Source organism: Oryctolagus cuniculus, chromosome 8 (genome assembly GCF_051225735.1).
Source record: "Oryctolagus cuniculus isolate XC-2025 breed Fujian yellow rabbit chromosome 8, ASM5122573v1, whole genome shotgun sequence".
Lineage (NCBI taxonomy): Eukaryota > Metazoa > Chordata > Mammalia > Lagomorpha > Leporidae > Oryctolagus > Oryctolagus cuniculus.
In genome coordinates this window covers 37,842,573-37,862,464 of record NC_142874.1, presented here as the reverse complement: position 1 = coordinate 37,862,464, position 19,892 = coordinate 37,842,573, and the positions used below count along the sequence as shown (strand labels likewise).

The following is a 19,892-nucleotide window of genomic DNA, read 5'->3' as shown; positions in this document are numbered from 1 at the left end:
CTAAATGCTCTTAGCAATCAGGACTGGACTGGCCAAAGCCAGGAGCTTGGAACTCCGTCTGGATCTCCCACGTGGGTGACAGGGGCCCTAACACATGTGCTATCATCTGCTGCCTCCCAGGGTGCGTTAGCAGGAAGCTGGATTAGAAGCAGAGGTAACAGGACTTGAGTTGGGACTTGCACCTGAATTCTGATATGTGGTGCTGGTGTCCCAGGAGGTAGCTCCACAGGCTTTATCATAACACTCCCAGATCCTCTTATTTTAGTCAATTAAACTTGAAGAACAATAATTATTAGTGCGAAAGTGATTTTAGTACTTTGGGAGAATATTACAAACTAATCAGGTTTGTAGTTACTATATCCAAAGAATCTTCCTTGGTATTTAGCCTACAGCTTTAAATGCAAATTCATCACTCACCACAAACGTTACTCCCCATTTTAACATGGGCATAGCCGTCCACTCCCCATGAACTTCCCCATGAGTTCCGGACAATCCAATATGGTATACTCCCTGCAAAACATAAAATGGCAGCAAACCCTGAAAAGCTCGTTTTTATTAAGAATGCATAAGCTTATTTACTTAAATTTGGGTTCTTATTTACTTAAATTTGGGTTGCTCTGAGAACAAGAATATAACTCTAATGGGATGCTAACTTAAACTAGCTAACTGGAACTGTATTTAGCATAGTAATCCAATCAGTGGAAATAAGTGTTTGATATGCATTTGAATTCATCACTCTTGTGGGACTGAGTAAAAGGAAAACAAACACATTTTTGCAGAATTGGGAAAATAAAGAGGAAACTTCAGTAAGTACCACAACATAATAAGTACATCTCTTTTCCAAACAATTAGTCCTAAATATTTGAGAGAAGGCACATTATTTAAATGAACAATTACCATCTTAGCCAGCTATTTAGGAAACAATTCAGGGACCTGATGGGCTAACTTCACTTGGAAGGGGTCTGAGATTCTGCAGAGGTCTGAGGAGGACTCCTGACACAGCAGAGCTCAATTTCAGCATTCTACAGGATGGCGATCCTTTGGCAGAGTTCCACCTGGAAAGCCAGCGAGCGGGTCTGCGTTACCTGTTTTATCAAAGCCAGTTATGAGAACTGCATGATTGGCTTCGCCACTTGAGCAGTGATGCTGTATTACGCCTCCCAGGTAATCCTGCCAGCTCACCGCGTCGACTATGACTACCAGAGGGCCATAGATAAGAAGTGACTTGGCCATTTCATCTTCTTGGTCACTACCAAAAGAAGAAACACTTGATTACAGAATTTCAGTTTTTAGGAGAAAGATAAAAATGCATTTAATCACAGGTTGGGATATGTTTGTTAACAATGAAAAAAGGACTAAAATGATGAAGGCTGAAAGACGCATGGAGAATTGGTAGTTCAGGACCTGTAGGAGGCTCCAGGATGTTAAAAAACCAGACTCTTCCTACATTATTCTTCTGCCATGTAAAGCTTTCATCCTCAAGGTTCTTTAGTGGTCCACGATGGCTGCTGGCACTCCAGCCATTTAACACCCATTTCAGACTGCAGAAAATGAAAAGGAGGAGAACCGCGACGTCTCAGTTGAAAAGATGTGCCGGAAATTACGCACCACACTTCTTCAGGGTGCATTGTGTTGCACAGCACTCTGGCTTTTACTGAAGTCTAGATGAATGGGAGATGTGGAATGGAGCTTTCCAGCAGGCTAGTCCAGTACCCGGTTAAAACAAAGGGATTCTTTAATAAGGAAGAAGTGGATATTTGAAAATATATTGTCAACTTTGCCACGCCCTACAATAATCAAGGGACTGACCAGCTTATGGGAATGAATGTCAAATGGAGACAGTATAGGGAAGGAAATATCATTATAATCAGAATTGTATGTGTAACCAGAATTTTATGGAAAATTAATTATTTAAAAAATGTACGGGGAAGAGTTATCCAAAAGTGGCTAATATAGTCATGACAGAAGAAACATGAAAAAGAACTTAAAAAGGAGTAACTGTTAGGATGCCACGGACAGGTGATGCTAGATTTTGAAAACTACACAAGACACAATCATGGTTTCCACACATGGACATCTACCAATAGAGTCCTATGTTATGGAACATCTGGCCTTCATTGGTTTTAAAAGTATGTGACCAAACCATTATTTACATTTTTCAAAGGTCAGCTCTGTGGGTGAAGTACACAGATGTCAAGTCACCCAACGTTTAAGCTATTAAGATAATACTTGGTAGTTTATTCCTGCAGCAACTCATGGGTGGATTGGTGTTGTTGAAATGTAAATTCGTTCAGCTGGAGGGCAGTGTCAAGTAAGGTGATATTTTGACAACAGGTGAAGAAAATGTTGAATCAACAATAATGGGATTTATTGAAATAGAAACTATATGTTCATTCACATTACCTGTTAACATGAAGATCTATTTTTTTAGAGATCTGTAAGCAGGCATTTATGGTTTTTGTTATTTTAATAATAAATGGTTCTCTCTGCTTGGAACAGTATTCTCCCGAATATCAACGGGGCTAAGACCCCACACTTCTCCAGAACCTCACTCAAATGCACCTGTTCTCAGAGAGGCTTCCTCCGACAACCCTTTCTAAGTTGTACAGGGGACCATACTGTGGTGCGGTGGTTAAGCTGTCACTTGTGATGCCAGCATCCCATAGGGGAGGGCTGGTCTGAGTCCTACCTGCTCTGCTTCCTATCGGCTTCCTGATAATAGGTCTGGGAAGGCAGGGAATGATGATTTAATTACTTGGGCCACTGCCACTCAGGTGGGAAATGCAGATGGAGTTCCTGATCGCAGCCTGGCCCAGCCTTGGCTATTGCAGCTGTTTGCAGAGTGAACTAGCAAACGGAAGATTCTCTCTCTCTCTCTCTCTCTCTTTCTCTCTCCCTCCTTCTCTCTCTCTCTCTCTTTCTCCTCCACCTCTGTCACTCTGTATTTTGAATAAGATAAATAAAAATGAAAAATTTTATACTCCCTTGCCTTCCAGATATCCCCTCATTCACCCACTGTTTTATCTTGTTCTCTTTAGATATTATTATACCTAACATACCAGGCAGCTTTTTATGTTTTGCTTATTTCTTGTGTTCAGCACTAAAATATAGTCCATGAGGGCAGAATTCTTAGCTGTTTTATTCACTGCCAAATCCCCCAAATCTAAAATAGTATTAAATAAATGTTTGAACAAATAAATAAAAGATCTTGTTGTCTAACACAATCAGCTTAGTGCTGGACTGTCAGGGAGTTTAGTATTTAATGTAATCACAAAGATTTTCATTGGGACCTCTTCCTCCTTAATCAAACACCTAAAACCAGTAAGTCTTGCATTCTCTATCCTCTTATTCCCTAATTCTGACTCAAACCTATTATTCTTTTGTTTCTTATTTTTTCTTTATTTTTTTATTTGACAGGGTTAGACAGTGAGAGAGAGACAGAAAGGTCTTCCTTCCATTGGTTCATCCCCCAAATGGCCGCCACGGCTGGCGCTGCGCCAATCCAAAGCCAGGAGCCAGGTACTTCCTCCCGGTCTCCCATGCAGGTGCAGGGCCCAAGGACTTGGGCCATCCTCCACTGCCCTCCTGGGCCACAGCAGAGAGATTGACTAGAAGAGGAGCAACTGGGACTAGCACCCTGTGCCCATATGGGATGCCAGCGCCGCAGGCAGAGGATTAACCTAGTGAGCCACGGTGCTGGCCCCATATTCTTTTGTTTTTTAACAAGTTTTCAACTTGCTACCTACGACAATGGGTTCCCTAAATCCATTTGAATGACATTTTGAAAACCTAGTTCCTGGGGCAAGTGGCTGTTGCAGCAGTTAAAATGGCACGGGAGATTTCTGCACCTCCTACTGGAATCCTCGGGTTCAGGTTCCAGTTCTGCTTTTGATCCAGCTTCCAGCTAAAATGCACTGGTGGAAACAACAGGTGATGCTCAAGTACTTGGATCTCTACCACCCATGCAACCCACGTGTTTGAACTGGATGGACTTCCTGGCTTTGGCCTGCCCCAGTCCTATTGTTGAGGCCTTTGGGAGAGTGAAACCAGCAGATGAAAGATTTCTGTCTCTTTCTCTCTGTTTCTTTGCTTTTCAAAGAATGAGAGAAAGCAAGCAAGCAAGAAAAGCTAGGGCCGGCGCCGCGGCTCACTAGGCTAATTCTCCGCCTTGCGGCACCAGCACACCGGGTTCTAGTCCCGGTCGGAGCGCCAGATTTTGTCCCGGTTGCCCCTCTTGCAGGCCAGCTCTCTGCTGTGGCCAGGGAGTGCAGTGGAGGATGGGCCCTGCACCCCATGGGAAACCAGGAGAAGTACCTGGCTCCTGCCATCCGATCAGCGCGGTGCGCTGGCTGTGGCAGCCATTGGAGGGTGAACCAATGGCAAAGGAAGACCTTTCTCTCTGTCTCTCTCTCTCACTGTCCACTCTGCCTGTCAAAAAAAAAAAAAATAGCTAGCTCATGCAAACCTGAAATTGAAAGGTAAGTTTATTTGAAATAGAAAAGCAAATCTGGTTTCTTCAGCACTCACCCTTTCCTTGGCTTGCGAGTGAGTGACAGGCGATGCAGAGGCTCATTTCCTCATTTAGGAAACATCCTACCTGCACCCTCAGAGGAGACACTGCCACTGTACTTAGTGACCCAGACGTTTTATTATATATCCCCTGTGCAGCCTGCCAGCTGTGGCATCACGGCTCTCTGCTGTGGTTCCCAGGGCTATCCCTAGGGCCCTGACTGCAGATGGGAGTCGGGCTGACAATCTGCTAGTCTGCTGGCACATTCATTCTTATTTAAAGGGGTTCCATTTTGTTCAAGGATCCAATTTTACCCTTGATTTCCTTCAGATCCCATGAGCAAGCACCATCTGGATCAAGAGATTCTCTTATATTCAGTATCAGTAAGTCACAGGGCATTCTGTTACCTTATGTGAATTCAATTTAGTTCCTCTGTTTCAAAAGTCCTATCATATTTTTAAAACAATGAAACCAGGAGTTCCTGCATTTCCTTTGTCCTTATCAGCCCAAACACTTATTTTGCACTATATCAAATGATCATAATGATTCTCTATCAAGATTTGCATCCTCCATATGTTTCTAAGGCATTTTTTAAAGTGGTTGTTATCCCCTGAACTTATCCAAAGTTTTCCTGACCATCAGCTCCCAACCAAGTCCTTCCCTTCCATTTCATTGTACTTGGGTGTGTGCTATATGATCTGTCTCTAGTTGTGTGCTCTTTCAGATGGTTTCAAAACTGAAAGCTTGAGTCTCTGTTTTTTACTTATAACTGATGCCTTGAAAAATGCAAGGAAAGTAGAGAGTGTTCATAAAGGCTTTTGTTTTGTAGCCTGTTTGCTATTGGCTGAAGGATCTATACAACGTAATTTTGGATTAACTTAATAGTAAGACTGAAATAAGCTTATGTTAGGATAATACCTGTAGTTCATGAGAGGAAGGTGGTAAGTACAAATTATCCCTTAAGCTTGATTTACATTTGTTAACATTAATTCATTACTGCTATTGTAATGACACATAGAAACATCATATTTAAGAAACAATACCTACAACACTGCATTGTGAAAAACAATCTCTACTATAGTAAGCTTTGCAACAATGAAAAGTATGCAATGATGCTTCAGTCAAGTTATTAGTTCCAAATAATCAGTCACTAGATCATAAAAGTCAGGCTTTTTGAAAAAAAAAAATACAGTAGAATAACATTTACCTGAAGTCATAGGCAGAGTAACCTTTGATTGAAAGCCCGGAATGTGAACTAGGAAAGTAATGGCAAAGGCCGCTGCGTGCTTTGAAGGGATATTCCGAATCATTCACCAGCCTCACCTGCGTCTAAGAGAAAACAGTCACCCAAGATGCTCACTGGCAGTTATTTTCAAAATCAAACAGAAATTATTTCAATGTGCCAAAATGGTTTCAACTTTCCCACAGCTTCATTATGGGCACACACATCTTTATGTGCCTTTTTTTAAAAAAAAAGTTTATTCATTTTTATTTATTTGAAAGGCAGAGAGACAGTGAAGGAATGAGAGGGAGAAAGAGAGAGAGAGGGAGAGGGAGATGGAGAGAGAGAGAGTGAGAAAATCCCCTGGATCATTTTCCAAAACCTATGATAGCTGGGGCTGGGCCAGGCCAGAGCCAGGAACCCAGAACTCAATCTAGGGCTCAAATGTGAATGGCAGGGACTCAGGGACCAGAGCCATCACCTACTGCCCTGCGGGAAGCACGCTAGCAGGAAACTGCATGGAACTGGAGTAGCTCGGATTTGAACCAGGCTCTGATAAGATGTGGGCACCCCAACATCCACCCCAAAACATTCTCAATACTTTGAGTCAATATAATTTTTTTTCTCTTTTGGTCTTGTTTTTCTCATAACTCTCTTCCCTACCACTTCTCCCAGCCTGATAAAACAGCTAGTCCTCCTTCCCCTAAGGTCCACTAGGGTAACACACTAATGTTCCAGGGCTCCTGGCCTGGTGTTTGCAAGCCCTCGAGACTCAGTGGTTTGTACTGAGACAGTCGCAAGTTTTTCTGTCACCTCTCTTTATGCCCTTCATCTAGCACATGTCACATATCTTACAGTGTCTCCCCCACAGCCTCCCTTCCCGCATGGTGGGCTCACGGAATGGAGGGACATACATTTCCCTGTTGAACACAATGTGCAAGAGCAGTTGCTGAGATTTTGAATAACGGAAGGACATCTTAGTTTGGGGAACTATGGCTGGTGACTTTCTACAAATCCTAGCAGCACCGTCATTTGGGTCATTTGGTTGGTTTCATGTAGTTGATGCTTGATCTGGGCCAAAGCCACAGAGATGCTAACAGCACTGATGAACACTGGGATACTGAGCAGAGGCCTAGGGGGCTTAAGGTGTATCTTGGGCTCAGTTAATAACCTGGCACCATGATCTCACCTCTCAGATCTTATTTCTCATCTATGAAAAGAGTTACACTGGGCTGGTTCTGTGGCATAGCACATAAAGCTGCTGTCTGCAGTGCCAGCATCCCATATGGATATTGGTTCAAGTCCTGACTGCTCCACTTCTGATCCAGCTCTCTGCTATGGCCTGGGAAAGCAGTAGAGGATGGCTCAAGTCCTTGGGCCCCAGCAACCGCGTGGGAGACCTAGAGGAAGCTCCTGGCTCCCAGCTTCAGATTGACTCAGCTCTGGCTGAAATCAGATGGCTGTGGCCATCTGGGGAGTGAACCAACAGATGGAAGACCTCACGCTCTCTCCCTCTCTCTCAATCTGCCTCTCTGTAACTCTGCCTTTCAAATAAATAAATAAATGATTCTTTAATAAAAAAAAGAGTTACTGTCGCTCCCCCATTCGCGGAGGAACGACACAGGACCCTGCGCTGTCCTTTTGTCTGCTCGGCCCTCCCCGGGTTTGCTGCTGGTCCTTCCTGGGTTGGCTGCTGACCCCTCCACCTCCGTGGAGGGGCGGTACCCCCTGCCACTTTCCCCACTTCCGCGGAGAAGTGGCACACCGCCGGCCGGCTCTCTCGGGGGCTGCTCAGGTGTTATCCGGATGTTCCCGGTGCATGTTGTCTCTCTCCTCCTTTATAGTCCTCTTCCACCAATCCCAACTCTGCTGCCCACACACCGAGTACGCTGCTCTCCTCCAATCAGGAGCAGGATCAGCTCCTGCAGCTTGTCAAACTGATGAGGCAGCTGCGTAGAGGTTGTTTGGTCTCTTTTCTCTCAGCACCACATTGTGGGAGAGCAGAGGCATAGAATAAGTCTTAATTCCAGTAACTTAGTCTAGTCTCAGTTTCTCCCCACAAGTTACATTAGCTAATCTCTCATATCCTTTTTAGCCTCGACAGTGAGAGCTCTTATGGTAATGACTAATCATGTGCTCTCATCTTTCTGGGGAATTATGTGATAAGTATCTGCAAAAAGAATATTTACCTATTAAGGAATGTTAGGTAAACATAAATATGTTTTCTGGAAACAATTTTAGTGAATTTTTGTCACCTTTTGACTTATTTAAAAAAATATTTATCTGAGAAGCAGAGAAAGACACACACACACACAGACACACGAACACACACATGAGAGAGAGAGCTCCAATCTGATCTGCTGGTTCACTCCCCATATGCCCACAATGGACAGGAGTGGGTTGGGTTGAAGCCAGGAGCTGAGAACTCATTCCAGGTACCCAACACTGGTGGCAGGGACTGAGTTACTTGAGTCATCAGCTCAGCTTCCTAGTATCTGTATTAGGAAACTGGAATGAGTGACTGAAGATGTGTACCGACATAATATGGGGCGTAGGTGACTAACCAACATCTTAAGGGCTAAGCTAAATGCCTTCTCCTGTCCTTTGGGTTTTTGGTGACTGGTTTGCATGGAAGTATTTAATATTTAACCTTCAAATTAATTAATAAAACTCTGATAAATCAATTTCTGACCTTGGAAACATTACTTAACATAGGAGAGTGAATTGTTTGATTCTGAACACGTGGTTAAAAAGGAAATGAAGAAATAATAGTTTGAAAGTGTAAGAGATGGGACTGATCAACCAGATAGAAAACCAGCAAGGAAACAACAGAGTTAATCCACACTTTAAACCAAATGGATTTAACTGATATCTGCATATCTACAGAACATTCTACCCTAATGCTGCAGAATACACATTCTTCTCAGCAGGGCATGGAACTTTCTCTAGGATGGACCACATGCTAGGTCATAAAGCAAATCTCAACAAATTAAAAAAAATCGAAATCATACCATGCACCTTCTCAGACCACAGTGGAATGAAGTTGCAAATCAAAAACTTAGGAATTCCAAGAACATATACAAACACATAAGAGATTGAACAACATGCTCCTGAATGAACAGTGGCTCCAAGAAGAAATCAAAAAGTTTCTGGAAACAAATGAAGATGACAACACAACATATCAAAACCTATGAGATATAGCAAAAGCAGTGTTAAGAGGAAAGTTTATAGCAGTTGGTGCCTACAGCAAAAATTTACAAAGGCACCAAATAAATGAGCTATAAATGCACCTTAAAGACCTAGAAAAATAACAGAAAACCAAACCTAACCTCATAGGAGAAAAGAAATAATGAAAATTAGAGAAGAAACAAAATTGAAACTAAAAAAATATAAACGATCAGCAAAATGAAGAGCTGTTTCTTTGAAAAAGAAATAAACAAAATAGACACACCACTGGTCCAACTAACCAAAAAAACAAGAGAGATGACCCAGATAAAAAAAAAAAAGTTAGAGGTGAAAAAGAATGTGTAACAACAGATACCACAGACATAAAAGGAATCATTAGAAATTGCTACAAAGAGCTGTATGCCTACAAATTGGGAAACCTAGAAGAAATGGATAGATTCCTGGCCACATATAACCTACCTAAATTGAGCATGAAGGCATAGAAAACCTAAACAGACCCATAAACAAGATGGAAATTGAATCAGTAACAAAGAACTTCCCAACAAAGAAAAGCCCAGGACTGGATGGCTTCACTGCTGAATACTACCAGACATTTAAAAAAAAAAAAAGAAATAAGCCAGTCCCATAGGGATAAATACTATAAGTTCTCCCTGACCTGCAATAACTAACAGAGCATTTAAAAGGCAATCTCTGGAGGTGAAACTGACACTTTAAGAAGCAATCACTTTGAACAGCCCGTGTCTTGACTGCTGAGGTACAGTTTGCCTCTTTTTTCTTTTTTTCTTCTTTCTCATACTATCTATTGAACTTTTATCCAAAATAGAGATAATCATATGTGTATAAAGTTAACTTAAAATAGATCTTAGTAAACAACAGGAGTGGAAATAAGAGAGGGAAGTAGAAGGGGGTGGGAAGGATCACCATGTTCCTAAAGATGTAACTGTGATACCTATGATGTTTGCAACTGCAAAACTGTATAGTTCTTCATACATTCATATGGACCTACTTTGAAGGACAGAGTTTAAAAACTTACTGTGGGACCCCAAGCCCCCATAATGTGGGTGGGAAAATACGGCATCTTGAATGTTAGAGTGAGCATGGAGACAGAATTAAATTATAAAGTGATCATATAGATAGGATTAGGTGTTAAAGTGATCATATCCATTAGACTAAATTTTGATAATAATAATAATAGAATCAAAAAAGAGTGAATACTCCAACATGGGAAGCAGTTTCATACAGCAGACTCACAGATACTCACATCTATCAGGGTGTTAGATAATCACTTCAAATAACACTATGCCCTCAGAATCAGTCCTTAAGGCATTCTGGTCTGGCTGACATGACAGCACTTTAGGCATGGAAAGCCAAAACATCATGGCAAAAAGTTTCCTTCATGAAGGACTTCTGTGGGTGAGACCCCAACAGAAAGAAGTGGTCCTCAGAGAAGGATGTACTTTTTTCTGAGGGGAAGAGAGAACTTTCACTTTGCTTTTGGCCTTATCTAAATACTGATGGAGTATGTGGACTCAAAAGGCTTTCATAGCCTAGGAGGTTCACGTAAAGAGCCTCAGGTGATCACTGATATCATACATGAGTGCATTCACTTCCCATGCTGGATCTCTGTCTTCGAAGAGTTGGATTATGAGACTTAATAGTAAAACTTGATCACAAAGATTTACCTTGTTTTATTGTATTAAGTAGAGGATATTATCTATGTATCATAAGCTATAGTTAATGTTTAAGTGCTTACAAAAGATGCATCATTCTTGGGTTCTTCTCCAAAGTTAACTCCCTCAAAAATATCTATAGATAGACATAGATAGATAAGTCAAACCTCATAAAAGTTTACTTTTATTGAATTAAAATTATTTTTTCCCTTATTGGAAAAACAATTCTGTTAGTATTCTTTTGCATAATAGGGTAATAATAGTTAACAATAACATCCTGTACTTTTCTAAATAGCTAGAAGAAAGACTTCTGAATGTTCACACTACAAAGAAACCTTGAATATATAAAGCAATGGATGCTTATTATCCTAATATGATCATTAAAATGTATGCATGCATCAAAATGTTACATTTTACCCTATAAATATGTACAATCACTGTCAATAAATTAAAATAATAAAGAAGTGAAGAAATTGCACACACACACACACACACACAGATGAATCACCTTGTTCAACCACTTCAAAGCACTGAGAGTGGAGCCTCCACTGCAGCCATAATTGTTATATGAACAATCAATGACCTGCTGGACACTCAGATCTTCCAAAGGATGTCCCTTTATCGCCCACGTGGATTCCACGGCACCCACCACGCTGAAGGCCCAGCATCCTCCACACTGTTTGAAAACAGATAGCGTTTCAATCAAGTTTCCTGACATTTCTAAATATAAGTTATCAAATCAAGTACAATGTCTAGATTCTGGAAAGCTACAAAACATCCATGCAAACCCTCTAGTTTCCAAACTGAAAGAAGAAAAGAAACCAACACCTTTTAAGCAATGAACATGCAATCATTAGTGTTACATTAGTAATATCACCCTTATAAATTAGGCATCACGATAAAAAGTAAATTTTTAGAGATTGAGAAAACTCTTGAACTAACACAATCTTTTGGAACACCGGGCAATTCACTGAACATGTGACTTCTGTTTATAAGTGGCTCTTCTACTGGAGACCATGTATCAATTCCTACCCCTCCTTCCAGGCTTCTTGCCCCCAACCCCCAACTCTGCTTCTGCAGTCAACCACATCTCTACTATAAGGGTAGGCTTAAGTAACAAGGCGAGGTTTGACAGGATAAGTGTTGTACTCATTATTTGCTGGGAACAGGAGCTGAGTGAGTTATTTTCAGGCTATCAGGATGTTAACATATACCTATTAAGTATATATATATCGGATGCATTTGGAATATCCTAATGATATAAATCCACATTAGTCATTCCTCCAATTCTGGCTGCCAATTGTGCTCATTGTAAATCTATTAACACAGTTTCATTCGATCAATTAGCACGAAAGAATAAAAGTGAGGGCCGGTTCTATGTTACAGTGGGGAAAGCCACCACCTGCAGTGCCAGCATCCTATATAGAACAGTCTTAGCTGCTCCACTTCCAGTCCAGCTCTCTGCTGTGGCCTGGGAAAGCAGGGGAAGATGGCTCAAGAGCTTGGGCCCCTGCACCCATGTGGGAGAACTGGAAGAAGCTCCGGGCTCCTGGCTTTGGATTGGCTCAGCTCCGGCTGTTGCAGACATTTGGGTAATGAACCATCGAATGGATGGAAGACCTCTCTCTCTCTCTGCCTCTGCAACTCCACCTTTCAATAAATAAATAAATCTTAAAAAAAGAAAAGAATAAAAGTGTTGGTCCTGAAAGAAAGGAATGAGGGACCACCTGGAAGGCAGAAGGATCCACAGGAAACAGAGTGCAGGGTTGAACAGGGCAGACTGAATCATAGGGCCCGGTGCTGCAGAATTGATCCTCAGGTGTGACTTACCTATGCATCAGAAAGCACCCACTAAATGACTCTAAGGCCAGGCATCGGAAGCTTGAGAAATCTGATTACAAGTGGCTGACACTATGCCTTTAGCTAACTTTACTCAAGCCTTGAGGGCAGCTCCTGGTAGAAAACATCTCTCAGTACATTCCTTCGATCAAACATATCTAAGTGAATGTTCCCTTTTAATAAACTGGAGTCAACCCTTGGAAGGAATGGGTTTATGATTAATTCACATTTTATTATGAATCAAATATTAAAGCAAATGATTTGGAGGTAAAACTTCTAAGTTTAATAAATATAGAATCTGAGAAATAAACAATGATCACTATGTAGACATTGCTTAAGGAACTGCTGGGGCCAAAACTTTCTATGTGCGGGAATGACTGCCTAGTTTCTACCAGGCCTTCACCCCGTGGTTAGAGGCTTGATGTCTGTTATGTTCCCAGTGCCAGCGCTCAGGTTGTGCAGGGGTAGAGGTTACCAGCATAACATGCACACACTCCTCATACACCTAGGAACTACGTAGACGCACTCTGTGCATTATGGATCACGTCCATCCCCAACTGGTGTAACTGCTTTCCTTCAATCCAGGTAACCTTCCTTCCACCACTCCACGATAACCACAAGTTGAGGCTTTGTTATTTTTAAAATTTTATTTATTTATTTAATTTGGGTAAATTTTATTTATTTATTTAATTTATTTAAAAGGCAGACACACATACCGACAGAGAGACACAGAGAAAGCGCCCATCCACTGGTCCCCTCCTCAAATGCTTGAAACAGCTGGTACTGGGCCAGGCCAAAGACAGGACCTGGAACTCAGTGGGGTGTCCCATGTGGGTGGCAGGGATCCACATGGCTCAGCCATCTCCTGCTGCCTTGCAGGGTATGCACTAGCAAGAATCTGGAGTGGAAAGCAGAGCCAGCACCTGAACGCAGGCATTCTGATGTGGGATGTGGGGATCTTGTGCAGCGCACAGTGTTTGAACTGCTGTAGCAAATATCTGCCCCAAGCTGCAGATTTTCCAACACGCCCATAAGCACACCTCAGGTCTTTTTAAAGGTAAATTGCTATATTTATTGCAATACTTACATAGGTTAAATCATTTAACACATGCAAAGTTGTGCTACTGTATTAGTTTTCAATTTTTAAAATGTGTCACTGTTTTTTTTTAAGTTTTATTTAAGTTATTCAAGTTTCACGTATTTCATATATACAGATTTAGGAACATAGTGATACTTCCAACAACTCTCCCTCCTGCTCACATTCCCATTCTTAACTTTTGTAAAGATCTATTTTCAACTTACTTAATGATCACATAGTTAACCCTACAGGAAGTAAAGAGTTTAGCAAATAGTATGAAAAAAAAAAAAAAAACACTGTTCCTCAGTAGAGGAGACAAGGGCTGTAATGATCATCAAATATCAAAATGTCTATTTCACTCCAATACATTACATTCAGGTACTCAATAAGTCAGCTCTGATCAGGAAAAACATACATATCTGTCTTTTTGAGACTGGCTTATTTCACTAAGTATAATGGTTTCCAGTTGTGCCCATCTTGTTGCAAGACAGTATTTCACTTTTTTTTCTTTTTACAGCTGAGTAGTACTCCATAGTGTATATATATAGTAATTTTCTTGTCCTGTCAATAGTTGATGGACATCTAGGTTGATTTTATATCTTAGCTATTGTGAATTGTGCTGCAATGAACATGGGGGTATAGATCACTCTTTCATATGCTGGTTTCTTTTAGTTTGGGTAAATTCCCAGGAGTGGGATGGCTGGGTCATATGGTAGGCCTAATTCAGATTTCTGAGGTATCTCCATACTGTCTTCCACAGTGGCTGTACTAGTTTACATTCCCACCAACAGTGGACCAAGGCACCTTTTTCCCCACATCCTCACCAACATCTGTCATTCGTTGATTTCTGTATGAGAGCCATTCTAACCGGGGTGAGGAGAAACCTCACTGGGGTTTTGCTTTACATTTCTGATGGCTAGTGATCCTCAGCATTCTCTCAAGTGTCTGTTGGCTATCTGAATTTCTTCTCTTGAAAAATGTCTGTTCAAGTCCTTTGCCCATTTCTTAACTGAATTGTTTGTTTTGTTGTTGTTGAATTTCTTGAACTCTAACCCTCTATCCAAACCTTATTTATCCAACAATCTCTGTCATTTGTATAATTTGGTGTAGGTGGTGCTTTTTAGAAATATATATGTTATATTGTAGCTGAACTGACTGCTTTAACAGATCACAGACTAAATGGTGTGTGGACTTGTAGGGGGCAGTAATGAGAGGAGGGGTTTCTGATGAAGCTTGCAAATCAAAGTTTGAGAATCCAGGAAACACAGCCAGATGGCTGCCAAACATATTCACTTCCTTTTTTTTTTTTTTTTTTTTTTTTTTTTTTTTTTTTGGACAGGCAGAGTGGACAGTGAGAGAGAGAGACAGAGAGAAAGGTCTTCCTTTGCCGTTGGTTCACCCTCCAATGGCCGCCGCAGCCAGCGCACCATGTTGATCCAAAGGCAGGAGCCAGGTGCTTCTCCTGGTCTCCCATGGGGTGCAGGGCCCAAGCACTTGGGCCATCCTCCACTGCACTCCCGGGCCACAGCAGAGAGCTGGCCTGGAAGAGGGGCAACCGGGACAGAATCCGGCGCCCCGACTGGGACTAGAACCCAGTGTGCCGGCGCCGCAAGGCGGAGGATTAGCCTAGTGAGCCGCAGCGCCGGCCTCACTTCCATTTTACTTTCCCAGTGAGGGCTGGGAACCCACGATGCAGCCCCTGGGAAGTAGCCCTGACTCAGTGTGCTGGTGGCAATGGCAGTGAGAGAACACCCCAAGGAAGCTCTGTATTCAGGAACAGAAGTCCTGGCTTTGACTTCCGCCCCTCATTCTTCCAGAGTCCCCTTTCCTTATCACATTGGAATGACTGAAGTTCAATTTCACCTGGAGAAACCATGGGTCCTGTTTCAAGTTTCAGTGAACTTGACCTAAAAGGTGGCTTCCTGTGAGTAGCTGATTAAAAAAGAAAACGCTTCTAAAACTCACCATCTGCTGGTTTCTCACTTGAGACACAACATGTTTGTCCCTCCAGTCAAATCTTAATGGCAAGGGCACTGTGAGGAGGGACGTCTTCACTTCCGCGGGGTATCTGGGGGATGAGGAAGGCTGGCTTCTCAAATAGATGGCTGAGAAACATGAAAAGGAAAGGCAATCAGTACATTAGAGGGAGGGGCCTTTGCGATTCTTTCTGGATGAACTTTTCAAGCAGACCCAGTAGCGTCCTAGCAGATCTGCCATTTCACATTCTTTGTGACAGACAATGAATTCAGCAGGAAGCTACAGACAAGAAATTCCACAGAAAGACTGGAGCTGGCGCATTAAAATGACTTGTTTGACGGAACCAGGTCAATAATACAAATGAGTTTAACTGACATCATTTGTTTTATCGTAATTCGTGGAACTCTGGGGGACCTGAATGAAAATAGCACTAAAAAATGCAGTATTGATGAGACAATGATCCCTCATTGTCTCATGGAAATGTATATACTTTTAATATTTAGTTTTATCACTTCTCGGCCTCTTGGCTAAGGCCAAATGTAATATTTAGTTCTTTAGTAATAATTAGCAGAAAATGACTATGAATTTATATTTTTTACAGTTAGCACATGGTACTTGCTTAACAGTTAGTAAGCAGTTAACAAATATTAATTATTACTCAATTTACTAGAATTAAAATTAAACAACTTCTCAAGAATTAAGCATATAATTTAAAAGTAATTAATGAATGGATTAACCTTTAAACTCTTCAGGAAACAGATAAGAAAATTGATTTATTCCATAGAAGGCTGTGGAGTTTTCGTGAGAAAAGAAAGAATTCAGGTATCGATGTCTATTAAGACTTTCCTAAAAGAAAAAAAAAAGTAACTTCATAACTGTAAACAATAAGACAGCATTTAGAAAAAGGAACACAACAAAGAATATAAAACAACTTATAAATTCCTATTCTTTTGGGCCTGATTTTCAGCGAATGTTCCAGGGAGCTTATCTTCTAACACTCAGATGGGTGCTAGGGGCCAGCCAACAGTCACGGGACAGTAAGTTGCAAAGAGCCTGTTCAAGCTGACCCCAACAAGAACATGTGCAAGTGCCTTGGTAAACTTGTCCTGTAACAATAATAAAGTCTTGTCCTCTGGAGGGGACTTGTAAACAATTTTCTTCTCTCATTTTTGTTTATTTGAAAGCCAGAGTGAGGGGATACACACACACACACACACACACACACACACACCCCACACAGATCTTCCATCTCCAAATGGCTGTAACAGCCCAGCCTGTGCCAGGCCAAAGCCAGGAGCCAGGAGCTTCATTTGGGTCTCCCATGTGACTGGTAGGGTCCCAAGGACTTGGGCCATCATCATCTCCCTCCTCAGGTGCATTAGCAGAGATCTGAATCAGAAGTGGAGCAGCTGGGACTCCAACCACTGCTCCAATATGGGTTGCCAGTGTCAAAAGCAGCAGCCTAACCCACTGCACCACCATACCCACACTGGAAGTCATTTTTTTCTTTTAATATTTATTTATTTGAAGGGCATAGCTGCAAAAAGAGAGGGAGAGACACACAGAGAAAGAGCTCTTCCATCTAGTGGTTCACTCCTCAAGCGGATTTAATGGCCAAGGCTGGGCCGGGTCTCCCATTTGGGTGGCAGAGGACCAGGTACTTGGGCCATCTTGAATTGCTTTCCCAGGTGCATTCGCAGGACAGAAGTGGAGCACCGAGGATGCGAACCAGCTCTCTCAAGGGATGCTGTCATTGCAGGCTTCAGCTTAATCTTCTGTGACCACAAGGCTGGCCCTCCAAGAGTAATTTCCTAAACATGGGATACACATAGAAGCCTAACCAACTTCTGCACCTGTGCCCAGCCTCTGCACACAATGACCTCAGGACCCTAAATGAGTATGTACAGTCTAGACTATATGGACCGCACTGCCTCCTGCATCAGAGAGGTACTGCTTTGAGAACCATCCCCGGGTACTCCTGGTTACCTTCTTGTAATCCTTCTTAAACCAAAATACCCTTGTTTTGCATGTTCATTGACAGTACGCACCCAGCAAGAACCCATTTGGCTCAGTAGCATAAGTATTAGGTCTGTTTTCCAAAATAATCTGTGATAACTAAGGAGATTTTTTTTCAGGTATAAAAGTCAGTTTGGAGTGGACATTTGGTACAGCGGTTAAGGCGCCTGCATCCCACGTTGGATGCCTAGTTTAACCCGGCTCCTCTGCTTCTGATTTAACATCCTGCTAATGTGTACCTGGAAAGTGGCAGACGAGGGCTCAAATAGTTGGGTCCCTGACAAGTGGATTCAGTTCCAGCATCCTGGCTTCAGCCTTGACCAGCTCTGAGTGATGCTATATTTGGGGAGTGAACCAGTGAATGGAAGAATACTCCCTGTCTCCTTGCCTTTCAAATACAGTGGAAATAAATACATACTTTTTTTTTAAAGTCAAACCTTGATTTTCTGCAGATTACAATGAAAAGGTATATAAAATATTCAAATCAAATATATAAGCATTTTTGTATTAGAGCTACTATCAAATTTCAGAGGCTAGGATAGTATGTCTTATCCATTTATAATTTCTCTTTACCAAGTACATTGATAACATTTCACGTATAGTTTATTTTAAGATTTATTTGAAATTCAGAGTTACAGAGAGGCAGAGAGAGAGAGAGAGAGAGAGAGAGAGAGAGAGTCTTCCATCCTCTGGTTCACTCCCCAGATGGCCGCAACAGCCAGAGCTGAGCCAATCCAAAGCCAGGAGCCCGGAGCTTCCTCTAGGTCTCCCACGTGGCTGCAGGGCCCTAAGGACTTGGGCCATCTTCTACTGCTTCCCCAGGCCATAGCAGAAAGCTGGACTGGAAGTGGAGCAACCGGGCCTCGAACCGGCACCCATATGGGATTCCAGCACTGCAGGCAGAGGTTTTACTGACTACACCACAGCGCCAGCCCCTCACATATAGTTTTTAAAGGGCTGAAATGGTGGAAAAAATAAAATAAATTGTAAATAGATAATAGCTAATAGTAGCAAGATTTGTCACTTACAATGACCTGTGTGATTAAACAACTGTGGAAACGGAAATTATTCTCTTCAATTTTGTGTTTTCCAGCACTAAGTAATGAACTATGAAAAACAGACAGAAAATACGTGAATGAATTCATAGAATTCTCTTAAATCTTCACAGATATCCCATTTAAGGTTAACAAGCATTTGTTAAAGAGGTGCTCTCCTGGAGATGTTGCGGGAAGAAAGTCTGGTCTTTCTACCTGGAGAGAAATTGTAACCATTATTTATAGGCTTTTCAACTTTGAATTCTGTGATAATTTATCATAGGCTCATATTATCTACTTCCTGATATTAATTATTTTATTAACAACTTTTTGAAATACCCTCATGTTTATCGTATTTAAGTGTTTATTGTGTGTTTGTCTCCAAAACCTGTAAGCAAAGTTGGAACAAGTCTATCTATCTTATCACTGGGTAACCCACACTGGATAAATGTCTGGTCCCCAGAATTTGTTATTTCAAGAACCCAATTACTTGGGACCAGTGCTGTGGTGTAGTGGGTAAAGCTGCTGCGTGCAGTTATGGCATCCGTTATGGGTGCTAGTTAAGAGCCCTGGCTGCTCCACTTCTGATCTAGCTCTCTGCTATGGCTCAGGAAAGCAGCAGAAGATAGCCCAAGCCGTTAGGCCCCTGCACCCATGTGGGAGACCCAGAAGTATCTCCTGGCTCCTGGCTTCGGATCAGTGTGGCTCCAGCCTATTTTGGCCAACTAGGCAGTAAACCAGGAGATGGAAGACCTCTCTCTCTCTCTTTCTCTTTCTCTGCCTCTCTTTCTCTCTGTGTAACTCTGAATTTCAAATAAATAAATAAATCTTAAAAAGAAAATAATCCAATTTATAAAGCTACCATCATGGCCCTCAGGATCCACACCAGCAGGAAGTTGGAGAAGGAGCCGGAGGCAGGTAATGAACCCAGATCCACTGATGTGGGATGCCAGTGCCTTACCCACCCAGCCAAACACTAGCCCCTAAACAAAAAGACAAATGATATTTTCCACACGTCACGTTCTTAGTAGCTTCCAGCTGATTATTTTTAAGTAAACTGTAGCTGGGATTTATCATGAGCTTCTCCGTTCCTTATGCAGCATGCACAGCAAGACGGCTAATGAATTAATTCATAAAGTTTCTGAGTTTGGGGCACTTAAAGATGATCTTGAGAAGCATGACTTTGGATATAATCTGGATATACACAAGTAAGCGCGGTACCAAAACACAAGGCCATTGTTTTTGACAAGGGATCAATAAATATTGGTTGGCCACCTTTCTGAACTGGAGTAGTCAGGGAAAGCACTGAGAATGGAGAGCGCCGTGAGTGCACAGGAGAGCAAGTGGCAGTCCTAAGAAC

At 41.9% G+C, this 19,892-nt stretch overlaps 1 protein-coding gene and 1 pseudogene across 8 annotated transcripts in view; both read right to left on the bottom strand.

Moving 5' to 3' along the window:
* LOC138843473 (ATP-binding cassette sub-family E member 1-like) overlaps positions 1-19,892 on the bottom strand; it is a 1,090,710-nt pseudogene that overhangs the window by 1,049,100 nt on the left and 21,718 nt on the right.
* Positions 1-19,892, bottom strand: part of CTSO (cathepsin O) — a 34,439-nt gene that overhangs the window by 4,069 nt on the left and 10,478 nt on the right. For 2 of the 8 annotated variants that reach the window (XR_011378198.2, XM_002716884.6), the window contains exons 2-7: positions 16,220-16,328; positions 15,471-15,610; positions 11,097-11,264; positions 5,718-5,839; positions 1,086-1,249; positions 418-510 (exon numbers count right to left, since the gene is read on the bottom strand). Coding sequence is in view for 5 of the 8 variants with exons in the window: in XM_002716884.6 (XP_002716930.1) it covers positions 418-510; positions 1,086-1,249; positions 5,718-5,839; positions 11,097-11,264; positions 15,471-15,610; positions 16,220-16,328 (796 nt within the window). In the remaining 3 variants the exon portion in view is untranslated. Of the gene's footprint in view, positions 1-417; positions 511-1,085; positions 1,250-5,717; positions 5,840-10,671; positions 10,725-11,096; positions 11,265-15,470; positions 15,611-16,219; positions 16,329-19,892 lie in introns of all 8 variants that reach the window. The other 6 variants (XR_016211825.1, XM_070047367.2, XR_016211826.1 and 3 more) reach the window with 5 other exon arrangements.